Genomic DNA, 17,329 nt, shown 5'->3' on the forward strand with positions numbered 1-17,329 from the left:
AGGGAAAAAAAGCACTTTGTGTCGTGCATTTTCCTTTTTCTGCAGTGTTGTCTTTGGGAGAGATGTTTGCTCGGCATGTTGTGGCATCATCTGGCTGATAACGGAGGAATTCCCATATCTAATTACAAACAGGATTTCAGCTCCATTAGAGCTGTGTGGTGAGGAGTCAGACGAGCGGCAGGGCAGCCCCCAGTGGCCAAAGAGAGACAAAGGGTAGGAGAGAGATGTAAGCAAGACAGAGCAACAACACAGACGGAGGAAGAAGACGAGGGTGCTCGGACTTGTCTGTCTTACTCCATTTCAGTGGGTCAGAAAAACAAACAAAAGGGGAAAAAAACGTTTTCTGGGCTGAGAAAGCAATCCTCTCTCTTGAAATTGGCAGATGTTTGTTAGTGGGGCAGCTGACAAAAATGTTTCTCCCAGTAATGAAGGTTGTGACTGGGGTCAATGCGCTGGGAGGGGATGGCAGGCTGTTTATCCCCCTCAAGGCCGAGCGCCACACATGTTTTGCTTGGTCTGTGATCTGTAATTGTGGCATTTCCTGAGAGGCGCAGGAACAATCCACATTGTGCTTTGAGAGGGCTCCCTCTGCTCAACCAAAGACTGTGCAGGAATAATCAAAGAAGCCCTCCCTCCTCCCCCTCCCCCTCATCATGTTTCCTTAAAAGGATTTGTCACTCATTTCCTCTCATCTCTAGCACTTTTTGACTATCGCTTAATGTTTTTCTTCTTCTTTTAGTTATTTACAGGGGAAATTGTTTTATTTCTGCAATAATTAATGCTCCTGGTTCAAACGTGGGTCTGTTTGTGATGAATGCTCAATGAGAGGGAGAAGCATTAGCCTTTTACATTGAAACCTGACTCTGCAGACACTGCTGAGAGTCCTTGAGGGGCTGCCTCTGTTGTTCTTTGCTTCAGACACTTCACAATGCAAAATCAGGTCCAGACAAACAGTGAGACGGGGCACCTGTATTTCAGCCTGAAGGAGGCTGGGTTTTTTGTTTTTCCTTTAAATTAGCGTGTGCATGTAATGGCTCTATCTGATGAAGCAGATCAGATGAGGGATTCGCATTATCATATCAATGGCCGTCTTGGTTTTGAACATTGTTCGCTTTAAGATTTGCTCTGATGACAAATTGTGTTTTTGGTATTTTTTTAACATGGCATTTTTCTGCTGAGGGAGAACATATATGAAGGAAATAAGCTTTAATTTGAACGTCTGAGTATTTATTTATTCAATTTATTGAGAATCTGGATAGATAGAAACTGGATAGATAGAAAAATGGAGATTGAAAAAGACTGTATTTGTTATTATTTGTTATTTTCCCCGTCCGAGCTGGTATCTAGCTTTAAAGCTGTACGGCTGGATAGCTCCAACATTGCTCGCCATTTTTGTTGCACTGCTAATGTTAGGTTGGGGTTGTGAAGGGCTGTAAGCTAGCGGGAGAGAGTGCAAAGAGAGAGTTTGGCAACGGAGAGGGGAAGGAGGGAAGGTATTGGTCCACACTGATGGTCCCGCCAAAAACTCACAAGTAAATTTCAAATGAATTCCTGCTGCTCAGCAGAAACAATGTCCTCGAAAACAACAAATAACATTTTGGCTAAAAAATGTCATGATAAAAAGTCCACCGGGATTGCTTTTATAATAGCTCAAAATAAGATAGGAGTGGGTCTTTAGTTAAACATTTCTGTTTGCGTATGTTTTTGGGCTCCTAGATCATAAAAATGTCAGCCTGTCTCATTCTGAGCAGCTGTGGTCTGGTCACAACAGCGTGGGGTCATTCCCAAGTCCCCAGTCTGCTCCCGGCAGCCAAAAGAATTCCCGTTCTGCTGACTTCGTGCCATGCCAGTCCAGCGCCTGGAAGCTGGACATATTAGGCATTCCCGGACCCAAAATGCCTGGAGTCATAAATCACTTTTAGAATCTTAAACAGTTTTGAAATCAAGCTTTGGAGCCACTTCTTCTCCTTCTTCTTCTTTTTGGGAGGATTACAACATCCTGCCATGAAAAGCAAAAGTCTGGGGGCGGATGAAGGGGACAGGATGCCGCTCGCCGTGTGTTCTGTGGCTCCACCGTGCAGATCGGGCCATATATCTGCAGAGTATTATCTGGATGACTCCTGCTGGCCACCCTGTCACAGCAGAGTGCTTGATATAAACAAGAGATTGCTCCGACACCCAGTAATCAATATTAGGATGGTTTCAGTACCAAACATCATTTGTCTCTCGACCATTCCTTTGACCAAACGAAGCATTAATTCAAATCATAAATCTGGGGCTGATTTAAATCCGAGGAGAGTGAAGGGAGGGGGGGGCCCTGTCTGACTGCCTGCCCCTAATGATTTATTTTCTACATTTCTGCGAGCGAGAGATTTGTCCATACTCACTGACAGGTCACCTTCAAACGCCAGTGGCAGACTGTTCATCACCATGCAGACGAGCATCTCATCGCTGCGAGTAAATATTAAAGGAAAAGAATCCAATTGATTGTGGATGGGGCCGAGAGGCGTCACTGCCATATATTTCACTCAGAGAGCTAATGCTGCGGCCCATGCGCCCACACCCAGAACCGATCCCCCCCCCACCCCTGCCAGAATTATGATTCTTCCGGGAGCCCGTGAGGCTGTACTGTGGGCTCAAGGTTACAATTTAAATTGTAAAAAGATAAAACAGTTTCTTATTAGCTCCATTGCCACAACCTTGCTGTTGGTACTCGCATTTATCTTTATTTCTGTGACCTCGCAGGCTCATAGTCTCCCTCTTTTTTTATTTTTTAACACACTCCATTCTCTTGGACTGATGACCTCAAACTTTATGAATTTTGCATTGTTAAACCTGCAACACATCCTGCTTTCGTCGCATGTGCTGTACGCTCGGCGGCGCAGTGTAACAGCGGAAATTTATTTAGAAGTTGAGCTATTTTTTACAGCAAGCGAATCAAAAAAAAAAAAAAAAAAACTCAATTTAGCGAGCAAAGCCACCGGGATTACGTGCGGTTTATAATTTGGAATGCCCTCATGAATCTCCACTAACACACATTATCTTTCTGTTTAATTCACTAAGTGGTTGTGTGTGATATTACAGAAATCCTTCTGCATTTTAGGGCTAATAATTAATTGAAATGGCACATAGTGAAAAACCAGCACTCTCACAGCAATTCAATTAGACCCTGTTAAAATGCTGATAGCTTTGGGAAACTGTGTTCACAATTCCACTTAGCTATTAAACTTCTTTTTTTCCTCTTTCAACACAAAATACTTTGGGGAAAAACATGACTTTTATTCCCAAAGTTAGTGATTCAAGTGCTTTTGAGCTTAGCAAAGTCAACAGCTTTTTTAGCAAGAAATCAGCTGTAATCTGGAGGCGCTGGCCGTTAACGCTCTTCAGGTAGGTCTTAAACTGTGGGGAATGCAGTGAAAGGGAATATAAAAAAAAACATTTAATAGTATATAATGTCAAAACACTAAAAAAAGGTTTAAAATAGGCATTACATAAGAAATTATTGCTTTATTGATGATCAGCAAGTGTAAAAATAAAGTTTATCTGGTTTGTAACGTGCATTTTAGCGTACTAAATCAAGATGAATAAAGAAAGACATAAGAGAAGCTTGTTGGGAAACCAACAGAAAACCCCCAAAAGGCTGTTGTTCTCCACGGAAAACTTTGACCGAGTGAAAACAGTCCAGAATATTCTCATTCGTCAATGAGAAACAAAACCAAACCCAGCTCCACAACAAAGCTAGACATTCATCTCAAACGCTGAAGACCGCACTTTTTTAAATAAGTGTAAATGAGAAGAAGACTGTTTCCAGTTTCATTTATGGCCAAAATGAATGATGTCAATAGAGATTTTTGTATGCAGAGTAACTATACATAAACATGTACAGTCAAACTCAGTGGTTGGTTGGACGCCATAGTCTGCAGCCTGAAGCTGACCCCCCCAAAAATAATTAAGGGTTAATGTGTCACGTTCTGCTTTGCTGACCTAATTTGAGACTTATTAAAGACTCACTGTGATGAAAATTAAGTTTTGGGTGTTTTGTGATGTAGAAAATAAGCTGGGAAAATACAAAATACGCTAAAAAATCCAAGCTCCCATCTCCGCCCCATTCGGATGCATCCATTTGTAGACAAATAGATCCATGTACGTCTTTATTTTCCTCGTCTGAGCTGGAATCTGGATCTAACTGTATGGCTGGACAGCTCCAATATTGTTTGGCATTTCTGTTCCACCACCAATGTATACAGGCTGTAAGCTAGTGGGAGAGCGTGTAAACAGAGAGCTCTCAGCAACAGGAAGAGTAAGCGAAACATGCGGCCATTGAACGGGCAACCAGTTGAACTTCAACCAATCAGGGACTTGGATTTTGTAGTGATGTAAGGGTAGCGTCATTTTCAATTTACGGAAGTGCAAATCATTTGAAAATTGATCATGAAGGAGAAATCGATGATTGCTGTTTGTGCTCGGCTGAAATTCTGTGACGCCAAGTCTTTCATAAATCAGATTAGAGCTGTGAAAGAAAAAGCCTGGAACAGGATTCGTGAAATTTACACCGCTCTGAAATTTCCCATCAAACATTTTTCAACTGTGAGTACATGTGCTAGTATCGGGTAGCGACAGTCCAGTGTGAACACCGTATGCTAAAACTCATCACATGTTTTTGTTTGTAACAACCTGTATTGATTCCCAGAGGGCAACAGGTGGAAGAGGGTCTGTCCAGGGTGGAAAGTCTCTTCAGTGATGCTTTGAGCTTTGCTAAGCAGCAGTGGTGGTGCCTGTTTGTGATATTTAGCATGAATTAACTTGATGATTCAAAGTTTTTTTTTAAAGTAAAGTGTTTTCCCTTGTTCCCCTGTTAACAAAAATTCTACAAGAATGACCAATTTTTTTCTCTAAACCATGAACCTTCAAACAGGGAGGGTGAGGATGAGATCGATCATCTCTATTTGCGACATGTCTGTTGGTCTGCACCTTCCTTCTGCTCTCTCCAACAGTATGTGTAGGTGTGTGTTTGTGAAGGGCATCCTTACCGACACTGGAACCGAGGTCTCCGTTCTCCCCATCGGCCCCGTGGTGGTTGGCGTTGCCGTGGTAGCTGCTCATCGCCTCCAGCTTGATCTTCTTGACCTTCATGGCCTCTGCGATGGCTGCGTTGGCAGCTGCCGCCGCGGCTGCTGTCAGGCCTGGAAGGGGGAGGCAGAGGAGACGCGGCTCTTTACAGACTGCTGCATGTCTGCAGAGGCTGAGCCACAGCACCTGCATAACCTTTCTGAGAGCTGCCGTGATGAATAAAGAAAACACAGGAAAAAGGGACTTTTGAAATAACAGAACAATGAATAAATTTATACAGTGTAGGAGAATAAGCTCCGGGGAGATCATAACTTAGGTTTTCATCTTCTGACAGTGGATATCTTCACAGCGGGTTATCATGCTGATGAGATTGGTCCCTGTGTCTGTGGCAGCATATAATTTTTATGAATGTCTCAGACTCCTGCAGCCCCTCGCCCAACATATTGATGTATTTCTCCTTTGATGGAAACAGATGCAGTCAGGATAATAGTGCATGATGCAAGCACTTTGTGTTCACAACTTTTGCAAAGTGTTTACAAAGGATATTTGCCTATACCAGAGTGGCTAGGTGATACGAGTTGACGAGAGGAGGAAAAAGGGGAAACAAATGCAAAACTGTGACAAATTGAGGAAGAAAACTGTTTCTGTAATATTTCAGAGGGATGTATCGGTGTCTGACGTCTTCATCTGAACACTGTTGGATGGTAACCTTGACTGGTTTATGACTGTAAACAAGTTATAGATCGAATAGAAATGTAATATCTACAAAAGTATCTGAGTAAATAGTTTTAACCAGATGAAGGTAAATGTATGAAAGTCCCAAGTGCTGCTAAAGTCTACGTCACAGCTGCTCCTATGGGTGGACAGCAGCTGTCTGCAGGAGAAACCACAAATGTAGGATCTTAGACCGCTCAATGAGGCCGTAGAGTGAAATTGTTCATGCACACGTTTATCAACAGCATCAGTCCAGGTGCATGTGACTGAGGCTGAAACCTGTATTACAGTTGGATTGAAACCTAAAGCTTTCAATTTACCCCTCTACAATATTTATACAGATTTATGGCAGCTTTGAAATCCTTGAGCAGCATTTATTAAATCTTCATTTGTCCGAATGCTGCTTTTCAAAATACTCTCTCCAACTTCCTGCTTGCTTTTCACCCTGCAGTGGGTTCAGTGAACACTGACTCTTGAAAGTACTTAAAAAGGTTCCTGAAATCGTTTTTGAATATTCATAAATCCCACAATGCTCGTCACATAAATCAAAATGAACTTCATAGGATTAATATGCTACATAGGAGACATATTGTAGATATGCTGCTCACACCGCAAAGATCATAAAACACCGGTTTGTCATCATTCCAGAGTTCCAGTGCATTGAACGTGACTGAGATCTTTATTCATGAGGCTGGTCTCCAACAGCAGGAGCAGATCCAGCTAAAGCTCCTCGAGGCCCGATAGGGTCTCAGGAGAGTCCCCATGACTCTTCTTGCCAACCCCAGCCAACAAAAATCAAAGATGCATAACCAGAAAAAAAAAAAACAGTGTGTGGCTTTTCCTGGCATAACTCACATCCATGTTACAGTATATCACCTGCCCTCTTACAGGGGCTGCTGCGCTCCATATGTGGGCTTGCCTTACGCTTGACGCAGAACAAAGCAACGTCTGCGTTTATCACCGCCGAGCTGTCACATCGCGGTGACGGGACTCAAAGCAGCCATTAGCCACGGGTCTGAGGAGACACCGGTACAAGGGGGATCCTACACGTATCACACGAGGCAGCCTACGCAAACACACACAAGCATGCGTGCCAGCACAGACCGGCCTGAACACCCTCTCCCCTCATTCCCAGCTGATAGGCAGATGGTGGGAGTCACTCTGAGCCTCTGACATGAAGGTGCATATAATTTAAGGCCTTGTTTGCATCTTAAAATACATCAGTACCATATTGACGTACAGTATACATCATGTCAACCGGGGCCCTCTCGTTTGCATTAAGCCCTGGCTGCTGTTCCATATGCATAGGCAAGGCAGGAATAAAAAAAAAAAGACGGTGATACTTCTTCACATAATGAATGTGGCCTCTGCCCAGTCTGAAGGTCAGCCTTCATTTGTGTATAATGGGCAAGAGTCAACTGTTTTCCAAATGAGACGTATGCAGAACAGACTGCCGAGTAAATATTGAAATCACCTCTGGGCTGTTTGTGTGATAAATTCCCCCCACAAATCAGGTGCGGCTCAAAGGAGTGCCGCAGTGGAGCTCCCTGATGCTCTCTAAGTTGTTAAGAACATCATGGTTTATGGCACTGCAGCCGCCTGTCCTCACCGCCAAACTCCTTTTCCAGACTAAGCTATAAGACGGATAAAAGGCGAGAAAAAGGAAACAATTCAACGTGGGAAAAAGGTAATGTGTTTAGATCAGATGTATATTGAGTAAATAAAGGCTGAGAGATTGATTCGTACAAGAGTGAAATGGTTGGAATGATCACTTTCCCATTTTTCATTAATCATTCAGCGGCAGCCTCCATCCCGCGTTTGACTAAGTGTCAGTCCACAGATCGAAATCTTTGTTCTGATAATTGTTTCATTTCACCAGATCAATTGTCATATCCGCATAACGTGCGCCTCAACACAATGGCTGGGAGGCAGCTTTGGGAGACGCCGGCGCCCACCAACAGGTCCATTAGCCGCGAGAAGTCTAAAAGTCAACAAGACCAGTCCCACTCAGTGCTAATCTGCATTCATTACTATGCAAACAAAACAATCCGGGCCTCATATATTCTTTCAAAGTCACCTTTGGATTCAAACACTTTTCGGATATTGGTGCACAGGCGAGCCAGAATCCTCCTGAGCGCTAAACAAACAGCGCGCCGCGGCGGCGTGTAAAGAGTCGGATGGACGGGAGAACTGGGGGGGGGGAAAGGGAACATTTCAACAAATAGAGAATAGCACGGCACTGTCACACGGGGAGCACGAAACAGCAAATAACAGAGACAAGGTCTGATGGTAGCCCTTGGAGCAGCTGTCATATTAAATAATAATGAAGGATCTATTAATATGCAAAGGAAGCAGCAGCCGACTGGCTTAACGCTGTCATGCCTCTGCATATTGTCAGGATCTTCATCATTAATTAACATGCGAGCTGCCCCATACCTGCGCCAATGTCAGAACATTCTTACAACAAACATCCCAGTGCCTGTGCCCTCCACAACTAACTGTATAATTAAATTAAAATCAGATTAACTTCACATCAGTACACAATGGGTGGACTTTTAGGACTTTTTCGAATAGCGTTTGGAAGGAAACAGTCTTTTAGATCGGTTTCTATTGTGTTTTCTCTAGGACAGATCCCACAAAAACACATTGTAGTGTAAACAGTGTGAACTAGATTAGCAGAGATCACATACTCAAATGCCAGTGAGCATCACCCCTTAAATTCATGCACGGAGGCGGCGCGGCGATGACAAACCGAGGATGGAAGCTCGGTGACTATTAGGTACACTAAACCACTTGAACTGTGATACCCACATCATGACAAATTTAGTATCAATTACAGGGTGTGCTAACCTTCTGACAAGCAGCGGACTGAAAGAGGAGGAGCTGCGACACAAAGAACTGACACTAATTTACCTGCTGCATATGGGGATCTATTTTAAACCCGCTTCAGGAGGCAGCGGATTAGCAGATTTCTTCCTCAATCCAAAATGACAAATCGGTTATTAAAAGGCTTGAAACAACTTGATCCAAAACTTATTGTAGTGTGGAGAAAAAAGCCTGACAGAGGTGGAAGAAATTGTTCCTAACAGCTAAGAGCAGGATGCTACCCCCTGAGAGACATAGGTGACATTCATTTCTCTAATGGTAAACGCAGTACTCTTGCGTTATTCAAAAGGTTGAAGCCATATCCAAGACATAAATGAATTATATGGAAGCTGCTGCTTAAGTAGTGGCCGGTGTGAGTGGAGGCCCACCGCCGCCCCCATCTCCTCTCTTAAAGGAGATGTCATCCCAGTGTGGTGTCAGTCCACAGCAAATAATCCGATTTGGGGGCCCAATCTGCCTGTAATGCATCAGCGACTGGAAGGGCTCCAGCTTAACCCCCGTGAACGCAGATGCATTCAGACGCGCATATGATAGAATTTTTTTTCTTAAGTGGAAATCGGAGGTGCTTCTTTCCTGAAAGGGAGCGGCGTCGATGGCAAAGGCGCAAATGTTAACAAAGTGTTTCACATCCCCCTCTTTGGTCATGGCGATGACGGTGACGACGACACGTTTCCGCCACCTTCCCTGCAAGCTGTGACTTTAATCTGAAGTGATTTGAATCTATATGTATTGGCTGCCTTTTTCTGGTGAGGAGAGATCTAACCAAGTCACTCCACAGAGGTTCTCACAAGACAATCTTTCTTTCTTCTTTTTTGGACTTTTCGGTAAAAGAAATTCCTCGTGTGTGCGTAGGAGCTCATCTGAAAAATGAACCAATATGACAGGACACTATGGTGTAGCGGTTTCAGACGGTTTCTCAGCATAGTTTTTTCAAAAGAATCATCAGTTAGAACATTTGGACGTGGCAGGAGGATCAATTAGTCGCCTACTTAGATGCCAACTTGTGTGTGGTCAATTATACTTAATTACTTATCTGTCGCAATCTGCAACTTCTGTGATGATTAATGGCCAACGCTATCATCAAAAACAATAAAACGCTGTAATTATAAAGCAGAAAGTGTTGCAGAGGTTCTGTCTCAACACAGTCAGGAGGCTCAAGGCAGTTATGAACAGACCAAAAACCCTGTTTCCTTTATCTCTGCCCCTTAATACCCTGACTAAATGTCAAGATCACACACTTCCTCTAGGCTTAAAGGGGTTGATATCAAAAGGCTTTTCTGTTGCTTTATGTTCTGCTAAATAACATGTGTCTTTCTCATCACGGCACTTCTTCTTGTTTTTCTTGTCGCCCTTTAAGTTTTGTGGTACAGAGAACATGTCCAGCAACCTCAGCCTGTTGTCGGTTCAAAGGCTAATCTTTGTTTAAATGAAACGTGGACATATCTAAGAAGATGATGAATGTCAAAGTCCTAATTGATCCTACCTGGGTTATTTTTGCAACAATAAATCAACTGAAATGTGTCTGTGACTGTACTGTAAAATAATGAAATGACATAGGATGCTATTTTACCCTGAAAAAGAATAGTTTTTATTTTATTTTTTTTTTTTTTTATTTTTTTTTAACTTGTCCTGTCCAACAGCTAGGCAAACAGATGAGAGCTGAGGGCCTCTTGTGTTGGACATATTTTATTTTAACAAGAGGGGTTATTCATCTTCAGACAAACCAAAGGTATGTCTGAATAAACCCCTTTTGTAATTGAGGCCAAACTTTATTAATTTCAATCATGTTTGAAAATCTTTGGTGTTGGACCGGACGGAAAAGGAAAGAGGGGAAGAAGAGAGAGGGATGATAGAGAGAGGGGGGGGTAGGAGGGTGATAATAGGAGGGGAAGGGGGGTAAGACCATGAAGCAGCATAGAGCAGACAGGTTTACTGGTTGTTTATCGTTACGGTACGGTTCAAATGTAGTACAAAAAGGGCGGGGCCTGTTCACACACACTCAAATATTATCAACACACCTGCTAGCCGCAAAAATGTCCACATGTCAACATGCACACAAAACAGATAGTGTTCACGAACGCATACCTATGCCTTTAAACCAACTAGTGTGAAATCTTTCATTCATTCAATCATGCAAACTATTAGTGCAAAGGTGAGCTAACACCTGTGCTCAGGTGAGTGTTTATGTTCTTCTAAAATGGATGGTGGAATGTGAAAAGAAGGACGAGGAGCGCCCAGCCACCCCCACACCCATACCCCCGCCGCAGCAGCAGCGGCAGCCGGAATTCCCCCAACGCCACACGGGAACAGGCAGGGAACAACCGCCCCCCGGGCGACCAAGACCGCCACCCAGGCCAGGGCCAGCAGGACCGCCGCGAGGCCCCCAGAGCCAGAGAGCAGGGAGGCGCAGAGGGAAAGAGAGCGCCGCCCCAGCCCAGCCAGGAAAGCAGCCCCCCGCCGCGCCGGAAGAGCCCAACGCAGGGCCCCACCGGAGAGGGACGCCCACAGCCCCAGACGAGCACCCCACCACCACCCAGGAGTTCCGGGCATCCCCCCGCCCCGACCCCAGGTACGAGCCAGGACCCCCCAAGGGAGACCCGCTCCGCACTCCAGGCAGCCACCCACCCGGCCCACGGTTGGTCCAGGTAGGAGCAAGGCAGGGGCCCGCCGCCCCCGCCCAGGAGGGGGGAATCCCGGGGAAAAAAGGGCGGCCCACAAGGGATGTTATAAATATGGCCCGACCAGGCTCGGCCATGTTGGAAGTTTGGCGGGGCCCAGCGCCCAGGGGCAAGGACCAGGACCCACCCCCCAGGGACACGAACACCCCCGGCTCAGGAAAAGAATAGTTTTTAGATAAAACCTAAATAAGATACCCTCATTTAAATAAAGTAGAAAAAAAACGATAAAACATTTGCAGTTAAAAAGTTAAAATATTAGAATGAATCAGCTGTAGATTTTAATAAGTGGTTGAGCCTGGCTGACTTACAAACACAGGTCGACAAAGGAAAAAAAACGTAAGCAATGGATGGCTTTAAAGCTGCTATTTTGACTTTAATTGTATGCAAACGTCCATATGAGAAGAAGCTAAATAGTTTTTTAAAAACACACAGGTAAAGAACACAAAAACAAGAAAACAAAGGTAAACAAAAATGTGGTGAGCAGACTGTAAGAAACTACCAGAAATAACAGATCATAGTGTGAAAAAGAGAAGCTTCCATAAAGCAAGAATGACATTGAGATGAATCTACAATGACTGGATTTCTGTTTGGTTCCCATCCAACAATAGAAGCAGTGCGGGGGGAGATGGTAGCGACAAAAGTTTGGACACTTTTCATTCTATCAATCCACAATGGGTTGAAGAACATACAATCCTTAATTTCAGGACAATGCAAGTGTTACACTTCCCCTCAGGAAGGGAACTGACAACACAACATCATGGATGATGAAGAACGATAATGCCTCACCCAACTAAAACCTTCTGCTTCAAAGTAAAAGTCAAAACTTGAAACTGACCAATAAAGAATTTGACATGAAATCAAACACTTTAGAGTAGAATTTTTAATGGGAAATTACCTCCTTTTTCCCCTGATAATTGAGGGATTCTCCATGGAAGAATACCAGAAATGATGTGGAAAACAACGAATCAATAATAGTCCATATGGATGAAAATAATAAATCTGCCAAAATGTGCAAACCAAAAAGCCACTTAAAATACTAATGATGTCATAATTGGGAATTATGGTATCAAAGCAGCAGCTTGAAGATGGTGATCAAGCCCACTCGAGCAATTACTCACCATCAAATCCAACTCTTATGTGGCAGTTTGCAGGTGTGACCAAACAGCAAAGATGTCAATGGCTATCTTAAAAATGGAACTATTGCTGCCCATCTTTCTGGAGGAAGTGATAAGGTCTTTTCCACACTACTTGGAGTCCAGCAGCATGACACACGGAGTCACTTTTTTTCAAACACTGCAGCCCTGAATCCTCCTAAAGTGGATTTCACAGATGAAACATGTGGATCAGGGCCACTGTAAGTAGTTTAGTTTGTAGAGTTGAAAGAAAAGTGATGCCGCAAGTTACGTTCTATAGATACAAAGATTTGTTTGTAAAACATCTGTCTCATTTAAATCAATGAGATAGAATGAGATCATCATCCTCCCACGATACGGGGTTTTTACTTAAACTAAGCAAATTAACAGTATAAAACATTTCTTTATAACTTTATACGTTTTAGTTTGACTAATTTTTCTCTGACTCACAGATCTGCCCAAACTGCAGCCAGAATAACCCTTTAACTCCAGACAAAAGCGTTGACGTTCTTTCGACAACTGCAACTCTTAATTGTGTGAGCAATCAGTGTAGATCCAGCTGGTTCTATCGCGAGGAAAAGCAGCTTTACGTTATTACGCAACACTTTACATTCGGGTTCTCGCATCAGAACTGTCGAAAAGTTACAGAATGTCAAAGAGTGTGTATTGTTTATGTGTTGCCGATGACATCTCCTGTGTTAAAGGATTAAGAATCGATGCATGAAGTTGGTGCCGAATTGTTTGTTTATTTTCCTCAAGAATTGACAAAAAACACTTTATATGAAAAACAAAAAACCTTAATAAAATTAAACAATTTAAAGATGAGTGGGGAAAAATTACTAATAACAGTTTATCACTTAATTTCAAGCAACAAATAAAATGGAAAAATCTAATTTAAGGAGAAATACAAATAAGTGAGAGACTAATATGGGAGAGGTTGGAAGTGTACTTTTGGAAAGATGTAACGTTACTACTGTTGCACTTCTGTGCGCATGTAAAAGGAACAGATTGTCTATTCTACTGTTTCAGAGCCTGAAGCACGCGTTCATGCATTAGTGTTCTTGCCATATGATGGTTCACCGTTAGCTGACTTGCTGTTTTTTTCTTCGAAGTGTGTTCTGCGTGATAGGCTGTTGATCTTGTCAATCAATCTCCTCCATGCCGCGTTACTTGTACATAAATCTTTGATTGCGATCAAATCTATTACAAACCACAAAATTTATTGCCTTAAAACAGCTTTCGCAGATTTTATCTGTGGTTATTTTTAGAACGTAACCTCTGTGTTAAACGCGATAGTTTATTCGAATTAAACTCATCTTTACTTACTGAAAAAGTATGTTTAAAGCCATTGTTTGTGTATGTGCAGCAGAACGCTGCTTTGCTCTTTGTAAATAATTCAAACATTAACAACTAAATGAATGCAGATTTAACAGTTTCTCAATTTAATACACAATTTTATAAAGAAATGTGTGTTGCTCTTCTGTTTCATGACAACTCTTCTCTTAAATGCCTGACTAGGTTTCCTTTTTACTGTGTTTACATTTATTTACTTCTATTGTTTCCTATTTTCTTTTATGGCCTGTGCTGCTGACCTCCTGCTCTGGTCGCTCTGAACAAAAGACAAACTTGATCTCAATGGATATTGATCTGCTTAAATTAAGGTTCTATTTAAAAAAAAACTAGAAGAATTATTAGACAAAATGAGGAAAAATAATTGCAAAAAGTAATTCACACTGATTCAAATCATAAACCAAATCAAACTGTGACTTTGAGAATCAAAGTTTAATCAAATCAGGGTCAGCCGCCATATCGAGTCTGAATGACCATGGAGAAAACTCACTCAGTTTCCATATTCTGGCTTATAATTTCCATTCAGTTAATAGTGCTAGGAGGCACAATGTCATGCAGTCGTTAAATCTTACATTTGGCTTCATTAGATATTTTTATCATGCCCTTTAAAGCTTAGAAGAGACAGATGTTGAAAAGCTTTAGTAAAATGTGCAATGTCCACCAACTGCGCATTCAAAGAGCTGCTTCAACGCCACAATATCATTACAGATATATCAAGAGGGACAGCGGAATATGCAAATCAGAGCACTTAGAGCCACCAACATCAAAGCATTCAGATTGAAGCCAGCCACAAATAGAACAAAAGCATTCGTTGCATTAAGACTTGGCCCGAAGCTGAGACAGGGCACAAACGGTTGTTGTTGATTCTTGTGGCGATAAGCTCGCTTTAGCATCACCACTGCCTATGTACATATACCAGTGGAGTGGATTTAATCGCACTAATTAGAATGCACTCAAGGCAAAATGCAACATCTACTGGAATAATCTGGGAGCAAAGATCTCCGGTCCAATTTATTCTCCCCCTCGTTTGGTTTGCGGGGGTTGAGCATTAGATCTGTTTTTGGTAAATGAGTGAGCGGCTGGTGTCTGGTGGCTGGGTGCATGTGTCACTTTGGACTGGTTGCCATTTCGAGGACAAGCTGCAGGGAGGCCGCTCGTAGGGAAGCTGTTTGTGTGTGAGTATGAGTGAGAGAGAAAAAGAAGCAAACAGAAAAAAGAAGAGACCCAGTGAGGAAGAGCCTTAGCAACAGGAGGATAGCCATACCTGTGGGAGGGATCATGCCAGGTGACATGAGTCCGGGGACCGAGTGGGGCATGATGTGGGGGTTCTCTGTTGACGTGACACTCTGGGTTCTCTTCGGAGGCCGACCGGGTCTGGAGCTGCAACAGCAGGCAGAGGAAGAAAGGGTTGGTGGGGGTGAGGAGGGTGTGCGTGGCCACTGGCAGCGGCGGCGGCGGGGGGGGGAGTGTTAACATTTGGAGCGCTCCAGAAAGCAATCCCATTCCAAAGAGCTAACATGTACTGTAAATAAATTTCTTTTCAAGGACAGTTGCTTTCTGCAGCTCAACATAATAGACTTCCATAACTAATTAGATTACACGGTGAATTCATTTCCTTTATTGAAGATCAACCACTTTTTGATGCATAATTCATAACCTGCACCTCGTTACCTGTTCCTCGCATTAATATCCCCACACTGTTTGAATTGCCTCGTTTGCATATGCTAAAATCCAGTGCGCGGCCCTCGGCCTGGAAATTACATGTTAACTTGTTATAATTATTGCAGTCAGGCCACTATTGATTTATGAGACTTTTAAAAACCAAATATGTGTAGTTCTGGTAATGAATGATATTTTAAGGTTCTTCAGGAAATTAAAAGGCAATGGCTGCCTTAGGAAATGTTCTGCTTGCTTGATTTAATGCGTGCCTTAGCTGGAAGGTGGTGTGACAGAGTGATTCAGACCTGTTGGACGGTTCTGATGGGGGAGTTTTATTACACCAAACGAGGGGCACAGATCCAGCCGTGATAAATGACCGTGCCACCTCGCCACGGAGGAGAAAAAGGCCCTTCAAAGCAGATACACCCCTGACTCTCCACACATCTTACTCATTCAGTTATTAATACAGCTTCGAGTTTCAATCAATACCTACTTTGCTGGCTTAAAGTTACAAAGAATAGCCTACAGGGTGGAGGGAGGAAAAAAGAAAAAAAAAAAAAACACACAATGAGCATGTAATGGGCCAAGCGACTATATGGGCATATTCTTTATGAAGCTGCATGTCTGAGCTGAAGATGAATTATGGTGACTTGACACAGGTGACATATTGGCTTCATACATTATTTCTCGTAGCGATCCATTTTAAGCTTTTATCAGGATACAGGGTTCTTTTTAAAAATAAAAAGTTCAATCTATCTGCACAGAAATAGTGAAATAAACAAATATATGCGCTAATGTTTTTTTTTTGTTTTATTTTGTCATCTGATTCAGGTGGAAAAGCAGCAGAGAAGTGCTCTGCGGAGGATTTCAGCCTGAGCACGCAGGAGATGGACAAGAATGTTCTGAAATATTGAGCATGTACTTCCAGGAAGTCATTACTGCTTTGGGTTTGACGTAGCTCTAAAAATGTATAAACTGATTTCTTCTTTTTTTTTTTAAATACGTTTTCTAAAAAAAACCCGAATAAGATTTATGATCATTTATGTTATTCTAGGATTTTTTTTGTATGTGACTCAAAAATATCCAGTTTATCATTCATTTTCTATTCATTTTATTTCTAATTTTTAGCTTCATTTTCTCCTATGATGTTCTCAACTGTGTTTTTAGGCTGGGATTTTGTCATGTTCTTAGAACATGTGAAAGATTCCTCTCTAATCAAATAAAAAGTTAGTTCTCGAAGCTGTTCCTTGATAAGTAAAGGTGTCCTGATCACACATACTTCAGCCTTTACACATGAAACAGTGTGTAAAAACCTTGGATTGACCTTTGACAATTGTTGAAGTCGGCAAGACTTTTCTACAAGGTATTTTTAAAAGCAGGCTGTAGGTGGTTGTGGAGCAGACGTTTTGTTGTTTGGGGATTTTGTTAGGTAGGTCTGTTTGGAGCATTTGGTGCAGTTTAACTCCGCCCTCTTGCTTCAACCGCTATAGATTTGAGCTTCTTATAAAACCAGCTGTTTTTTCTGAACTGCTAATTATTCCCTCTAATGTGTTTAAGTCAAAACATTTTCGGGACTCCTGATCAGACCTTTTCCTACCGTTTCTGTTGACTCCGTCTTGATTGAGCCGTATTGTTGTGGGGTTTTTGGTGACTTTTTTTTTGGTCAATCCCGCATAGGTCCTCAAAACAAATCCCATAGCTGTTTTAGCTGTTATCTAATGAACTGCACCTGGATCCAGTTATTTTTATTTCAAACAGGCTTCAGTGCAGAGGTCAAGAGGTCACCTCCTTGAAAAATGCAGGCATTCCAAAAGGCAGTTTAAAAGAGACAAGATGAAA

At 42.5% G+C, this 17,329-nt stretch overlaps 1 protein-coding gene across 1 annotated transcript in view; it reads right to left on the bottom strand.

The window, feature by feature from the left end:
- Positions 1 to 15,214, bottom strand: part of dachd (dachshund d) — a gene marked incomplete at its 5' end in the record, with an annotated part of 55,752 nt that extends 40,538 nt beyond the window's left edge. Inside the window, 2 exon segments of the mRNA NM_001104874.1 lie at positions 5,031 to 5,183; positions 15,096 to 15,214. Coding sequence (NP_001098344.1) covers positions 5,031 to 5,183; positions 15,096 to 15,214 — 272 coding nt within the window.
- Between the last annotated feature and the right edge of the window lie 2,115 nt (positions 15,215 to 17,329).

The sequence above is a fragment of the Oryzias latipes genome, chromosome 21 (genome assembly GCF_053564925.1).
Source record: "Oryzias latipes strain Hd-rR chromosome 21, Olatipes_Hd-rR_3.1".
In the NCBI taxonomy this organism is placed as follows: Eukaryota; Metazoa; Chordata; class Actinopteri; order Beloniformes; family Adrianichthyidae; genus Oryzias; species Oryzias latipes.